The 6,883-nt window shown below is 41.5% G+C and overlaps 1 protein-coding gene across 2 annotated transcripts; it reads right to left on the bottom strand.

Annotated features, from left to right (window-relative positions):
* Positions 1 to 558: 558 nt before the first annotated feature.
* Positions 559 to 6,667, bottom strand: LOC115818240 (poly(rC)-binding protein 3). Of its 2 annotated transcripts, none has more exons than XM_030781562.1 (12): positions 6,593 to 6,667; positions 6,209 to 6,232; positions 5,996 to 6,028; positions 5,757 to 5,873; positions 5,286 to 5,417; positions 4,518 to 4,646; positions 3,635 to 3,781; positions 3,194 to 3,235; positions 2,381 to 2,456; positions 1,799 to 1,851; positions 1,111 to 1,280; positions 559 to 613 (listed from the first exon to the last, which is right to left on the bottom strand). In XM_030781562.1, the coding sequence occupies exons 1-12, from the start codon at positions 6,665 to 6,667 to the stop codon at positions 559 to 561; spliced, it is 1,053 nt and encodes a 350-aa protein (XP_030637422.1). The 2 variants fall into 2 exon arrangements, with proteins under 2 accessions (XP_030637422.1, XP_030637423.1); XM_030781563.1 differs by having other exon boundaries at positions 3,707 to 3,781.
* Positions 6,668 to 6,883: the final 216 nt, after the last annotated feature.

Here is a 6,883-nt window from a genome sequence, read left to right as displayed (position 1 = left end):
AAATGCTAACTATAGGGTGGAAACAAATGGAACATTCTCTAGCACATAGCCAACACTATTTCAACAAATGCACATCATGACCTTAGTCATGACCATTCATTACAGAGCAACTAAATTTGAACTAAAGTATCACTGTTTTATTTCTCAGTAAGTTAGACTAAAAACTAATCACAATAGATAGCTAGAGAGTTGACGAGTTAGCCATATAGAGTTGCACCAAGCTGTTTTTTTTTTTTTTTTGTCTTATTTTTTCGGATTTAACATTAACTGCCATAAATTGCTATGGCGACATTATTACAACATCATGACAGCTGTGTAGCTTAGCGGAGTTGAAATGTATGTTTCTGGTTTTCGTTTTGTGTGCGGGGGGGTAAAGGCCCACTCACGCGGGCTAATGGGCGAAACGCCAGTCGGAAATGATCCAGATCGTTGTGCAGGCTGATCGGGTCCAAAAAACAGAAGCGCATTTCTGTTGGTGTGAGAACGGGGCATTTTTTTGTTGTTGTTGTTGTTTTTTGTTGGTTTTCTTTTTTCAGGGAGGCAGATCAGACCGGGGCTTCAGGAGGTCGTCATGGTGGAGGGGTCAGTCCACATGGCTGCCACATCTCGGAACCTGTTGGCACAGTCGGCGGACGACAGTCAATTATAAATGTTTCGCAAACGTAAGAAGTCAGCTAGCACCAATTAGACAGTCACTGCACTTTGACCCAATGCTCTAGGCATGTTTATGCATTACTCCGCTTTTGGACAAAGTCCCAATTCAATACACACTACACTGTGGTTAAAATATTCACTTATATTGACCAGATATAATATTCTCTAAAGACAGGCTATAGTTGGTACCAGTTTTAAACAACAGGGGGAGTGAGTTGTTACGCAGTCGACCAATGGTGTTTATTTGAATATTAACTATATAAGCTGACAAGCCATAGGTGACTCGTCTTCTGTAGGCAACACTTGACAATCGTCCAAGGTTCTGTGGTTCCTAGGTGAAACCTGACAGTACTCTAATCAAGTGTTGTAGCTAAAAAGAAGAGGAACCGTGATTTTTTTTTTCGCGAGAGGAGCTGTTTTAGCATACTGGTACCGTGTTTTAGCATTGGCGTTTACCTGGCATTGATGAGGTACTGTGCCAGGCTTATGTTGGCAGGGGTGCCCGTGATGGTAATCTGACGTTCTGACGAACCTTCCATGGCGTTAGCAATTTTAATCTGAGCCCCAGACATCTGGCGGATTTCGTTGATTTTGGTTCCCTGGCGCCCGATGATACAGCCTATTAACTGCAGAGGAGAAAGAGAAATTTAAAATGCTTAGAAACAAAAATTGTCAGCAAAATACAGGAGGCCAGCAGGGTCACTCTGAGAGGAACAAAAGTCCAGAGACAAAGTCTTATACGGTAAATCTGAGACAGCTAACATTTGTTTCTAACTAGAGTTTCAAATCCCTATTAAGAACGTAACCATGAAAGATGCAAAATAATTGTTAAATATATTACGCAATGTCAAAGGTGAAAGATAACTTCTGTTAAAAACACTACACTTGCTTGACTCAATCAATGAGCATTATTGACTTAACTCATGTAATTTCGCAATGTTTATGATTTAACGATTTAGACGAGTCATAAGCTTGCGTAATATTCTCAAATGAGATGAACAGCAGAATGAACAAACAAATAAGTATTTACAGAGCTGTTGTTTTTGTTGTTGCTGTAAATATTTATGAGCATTCCAGTAGTAAAACACGTAAAGGTCTATTTATTTATTTATTTATGTTTATTTATAAGGGTTTATTTACTCACATCATTTGGAATGGTGAGCTCATGAGTACTGGCCTGTGAACTGGCATCCACACCTGAGAAAGAAAGAGAGAGACAGAGAGAGAGAGAGAGAGAGATTTTTCATTCAAAAGATGTTCTTTCATCCCTTGAGTCTGCCTGTATTGCGCTCCTTATCAGCCCTGGTTCTTTCTGACCCGCTAAAAGACCTGCTAGACTTCAGCAGTCTTTATCTGGCTCTGTTGTCATGGAGACACAGCCTGTTATTTAAGAAGCGGGTTTTTAAAGGTAATGAAAAACAGAACACCGTCACGCGATTTTAACGCACCAGTGTGTGCCAACACACATTTATACTGAGATAAGAAACTCATAGGACATTCAGTCTTTTTTTTTTTAATGATACGACTTTACTGTACTGTAAACTCAGGGCACAGTTTATGACAATTAAAAAAAACAATACCCTCTAATATCCTGGCTAGGCCGTACAATTACTAAAAAGGGAAATTCGGTAAGAGGACAGAGAGAAAGAGAGACATAAAGAAAGACAGAGGCTCTACGAGTTGAGAGTGAAGTAGGTGTTTCTTTGGAAGGTGGACAGGTACGTACCAGGGAAAGCAGGGGTGGTCTGTCCGAGGGAGGTAAAGGGGGTTTGCTGCATAGCCAACTGGTGGAGCTTGGTCAACTGTTGGGGTGGGGAGGTCGGACAGTGAGAACTAAGAGGTTATCATTATAACACAGGTCAAATCTAGAGCAAGATCTCTGCCCAACTAGACATCATGAGAAACCTCAAGGATTGGCTTTGACCGGCGTGTCAGGTGAAGGAGGAGGCATAGACTGAGAGAGAAGCCAAAGGGAACTGCAAGACTTGGCCAGGCTGGAGCGTATTGTAAGAGCAATTTGGGTTTCTTTTTTTTTTTTTGTTTGTTTTTTTTTGTTTTTTGTTTTAATTGATTTCAATACAAATCTCCAAAGAAAGAACAAAAGAAAGAAAGAAAAAATCCCTCAGAGAACGAAGGTTGCTATCTGTGTGTATGTGAACATCTGACCATATTTGACTTTTCCATCATTAATTTTGACACTGTGATTGTTGGGATAGGTGTGATGAAATATTAGTTACAAGCTAATAACTGTGTTATAAATGTGTACAAAAGCCAAATGGAATCTCACAGTTCTGAGTAACCGTGACATTTTACATGTGAATACTGCTGGTGTTCCCTTGGGTGTTTTGCTGTATGTTTTTCTACATGAATGTTTTTTTTCTTTCCTCAAGCCATGTCCTACCATGTTTTGCTCTGACTGGAGAATAGAGAGGCAGCCTATTAATGTGATAATTTCTATGAATGAGAGAACGAGATAAAAGAAGCATGCACTCTGCTGAGAGGAGGAGGGAGAACTGGAAACTGGAGACTGGAAACTCACATCTGGGTGTGGGATGGCATACTGGCCCTGAATTGTGTAGGTCTAAGAAAAAAGAGAGAGAGAGAGAGAGACAAAGACTTCATTTATAGCCAGTTTTAAGTAATTCTACGTAATCATCATGTCTCTCTTTAGACATTTAGCAAATTCAAAACTATGTCATAATCCGAGCATTTTTCATCATTTACGGGGACAGAATCAGTATGACATAGGCAAAATAAAACTAATTAAAATCTTAACGCTGTTCTCCAATGAAAATCCAGCATATTGGTTTTGCATGTGTTAAAGCTTTGAAAAAGACTTTTGCTTTCTCACTTAACGTTCAATTTAGTGTTAACATATCATACCAACCATACATAAAAGGGTTCATTAGCAGTTAATTAAAGTGAAATGAAACTCTTTCGTGAAAAAAGAAACCCATCGGTGGGATCGGCGTGTACTGACGGGCAGAGGAGGATGCTGGAGCAGCAGACTGAGGTTGGCGGTGGAGGAGGCGGCCAGAGGGTCGGCCCGCACCGGGGCGCCGGAGAAGATCACGGGAGCCGAGGCGGGCTTGGGCCGGTACGGAATGGTGGCACCCTTGGGAGGTGACTGCACACGGATTGGGATTATGAGGATGAGATTAACAGGGATGAGGAGAGAGAGAAGAGGAGAGGAACACGATTTTAACTTGCGGAGGTTCTCTTCAGGGGGGATTGTCACTCAGAAAGGTTTCAAGGGATTTACGGGCTGGAGAATTTGATCATCGAACAGACGTGAGGAGGCCGAATTCCTCTCCCTACCGTGATAGCAAACACCACGGTGAAAACTTTTTTCCTGTAGATGTGGACAGAGTACTCACGTTTCGGTGAAAAAAAAAAAAACAGTGCATTTTTTCTCCTACAGGTTAAACTGTCTGACGTTAATGTGTATCAGTTTAATACAGACAAAAAAGTTGGGATACTTGGGATAATTTGGGTCCAGTTGAAGATTTGACTGAAGTGAGTTACTGTAGATGGTAAAGTGCTCATCTGCCTGGCGCTACTGTGGTATCTCAGTAGAGTGCAAGGTTGATGAATTCATCACTGAAATGTGTATTTGGAATTGCCCGCATCTGAGCAATTGTCAGGGCCACAGGCTCAGGGGCAGAGGAACCCCCCCCCCCCCCCCAAACCCCCCATATGACTCATCAGTCGAAAACAACAACAAAAAAAAGATCTTCCTCATCAACCACAGTGCAGTCATCTGACTGGACATGATGCCATCCAAACAAACCGAAACCGTTCTCAAGCGCAGTTTGTCCAAACGAAAAAACAAAATGCACCTTTTTTTTTTTTTTTTTTCGTACCTCCAGCATGACCACACAGATCTGTTTGACACACTGAATGATGGCGTCCGGGGCGCCCGAGATGGTCACGGCTCTCTCGGTGGAGTTGGGAAGCATGTCCCCCGCCACCTGCACCTGGGCTCCTGTAGACTGGGGGAGGACAGAGACCTCGGTCAAATATTCACGGTACGGTTCTCTAAAGAACCGACCCACACCAGCCCTCCCATGAGCTCCTTCTCCCCAGCACATGTTTGCCCTCTTTAACGCCTGCTGAAGCTGAATCAACATTTCTTTTTTTTTTTATTCTTACAAATACTAGGGCTGGTTGGGGGTTGTTAAGGACCTAGGTTGAGCTTAAAGTTTATGAGAGAGATCATTTCTTTGTAATCCGTTCTGTTAGAAATTTAATTACAAAACTATGAAATGGAAGTAAGAACGAGACAGGGCTGATCATTCCATATGAGATCAGTGTTCAAAGTCAATATTTTCCTCTGCTTTGCATTAATCAGTAACACACCTCTTCACAGAATATTTGAGTGGCAAAAATCGATGGAGCATACAAAGGCTGAATTGTCAGTACTTAACGCTAATTATAGCAATAGTTTTATCTTGATTTTATTTATGCCCTTTTGTCCAAAACCACATATAATTCATATATTTTACCTGTGGTTAATTTTTTGCCTTGAATTGCTTCTAATGGTCTTTATGAGAGTTATGAGAGTTAAATTGCTGTGGACAGTTTTCTGTCTCTTGCATGTGGGTGTGTAATGGAGGGTAAGAAGCAGAAACCTCTCTCATCTCTTTGATCTTGGAACCTCCCTTTCCGATCAGAGAGCCACACTGGCTGGCCGGGACCACCAGACGCAGAGTCACTGGAGGTTTGCTGGTGGCCTGGCTATTACTCATGGAGTTGACAATGTCCTACAGAAAGACAAAATATCACTTCTCAATATTCCTCCATAAGCTTTCCCATAATGCACCAAAAAAAACCCCATTCAGATGAGGTTACACTACACAATGTTATATGATGATGAGTCTTGTGATCTGATTTCAACTCATATTTTGTCAGACGATTCTCCTCTGGTTTCTTGGTTTCATGAATATTCTACAGTAGATGATCATTATTGGTATATATATATGCCTCAAAAATGGAACCAACCATGCCAGCTCAAAAGTACTGAATTTGGTCACACTGAGAAAAAAGTACTGAATTTGGTCTTACTGAAAAAAAAAGAACTGAATTTGTGAATACTGAGGTACCTCTTCAAACTTGTAAGCGATCATGGCGAAAGCCTTGAAGATGGCGTCAGTTGGCCCAGTGATGGTGACGATTCTCTCAGGACAGTTTCCCTCTGAGATGTTAATGCGAGCAGTGCTCTGAGAACAGAGAGACTCAGGGCATCAGTGCATCTCTTACATCATCACCGCCTTTTTTTCATTTACATAAAAAAAATAAATACTGAAACTACTGAACAGGGAAGAGAGAAAAATGAAAGTACCTCTTCACGCATTTTCTTTACCGTTTCCCCTTTCTGGAGAGAGAAAAAACACAGTGTGAGGAAAGATTGGCCAACGAGAGTTTATCACATTTAATTAGTATGTTTCAAATGAATGTCTAAGCCACACATCTGTACAGACACATGAGTTTATGTAAGTTAAAATATTTATACTGACGTATGTTCGTGTACATCAGGATTAGTGTGGGCCCTTACCTTGCCAATTATGCTCCCAACCTCCTACAAAAACAAACAAACAAAGAAACAAAAACAAAACTTTTTTTTTTACAAATGTTCCGGAATGTTCCACTGTGACGCTAAATAAACACAAAAGATTGTTTGACCTGACTCCATAGACGTTTGATACTGAGGTGTTTGCTTTGTGGAGACGTGTGTAGCAGTACCATGACTAGCTTTCAAAATACTCTCCAGTGCCAAATTAAACAGTTAAAAATCGTTTTGAAGCTTGGTGAAGCTTGATGTCAGTTTAATTCATCGTATCTGATACTGAAACTATTTCACTGTTGATTGTGTGTTGAGTGATCTCTCTCTCTCTCTCTCTCTCTCTCTCTCTCTCTCTCTCTCGCTCTCTCTCTGTACCTTGCCGTGCATCAGCAGTCTGATGGTCAGGGTGACATTAAGCCCGCCCTCAGATTGGACTTTGATGGGTTCCATGGTAACGCCAGAGGAAGAGGAGTGGGACTGGGCGTGGTTATAAAACAGGGACTTCTGGGATCAGACGGAGAGTAAAGGAACAGGTCAACCCGACGGTTACCTGTGGGAAAACAGGGAAACACACACATACACTCAGACGTGTGTAACTGCTGATATTATTGTCAGGCATGCTGAACTGATTACAGCAGTTTGGTCTGGAGAGGCTGTCACAACTGA

The sequence above is a fragment of the Chanos chanos genome, chromosome 8, assembly GCF_902362185.1.
Source record: "Chanos chanos chromosome 8, fChaCha1.1, whole genome shotgun sequence".
Lineage (NCBI taxonomy): Eukaryota > Metazoa > Chordata > Actinopteri > Gonorynchiformes > Chanidae > Chanos > Chanos chanos.
Note: the sequence above shows the minus strand (reverse complement) of the source record. Positions and strands in the feature narration are given on the sequence as shown.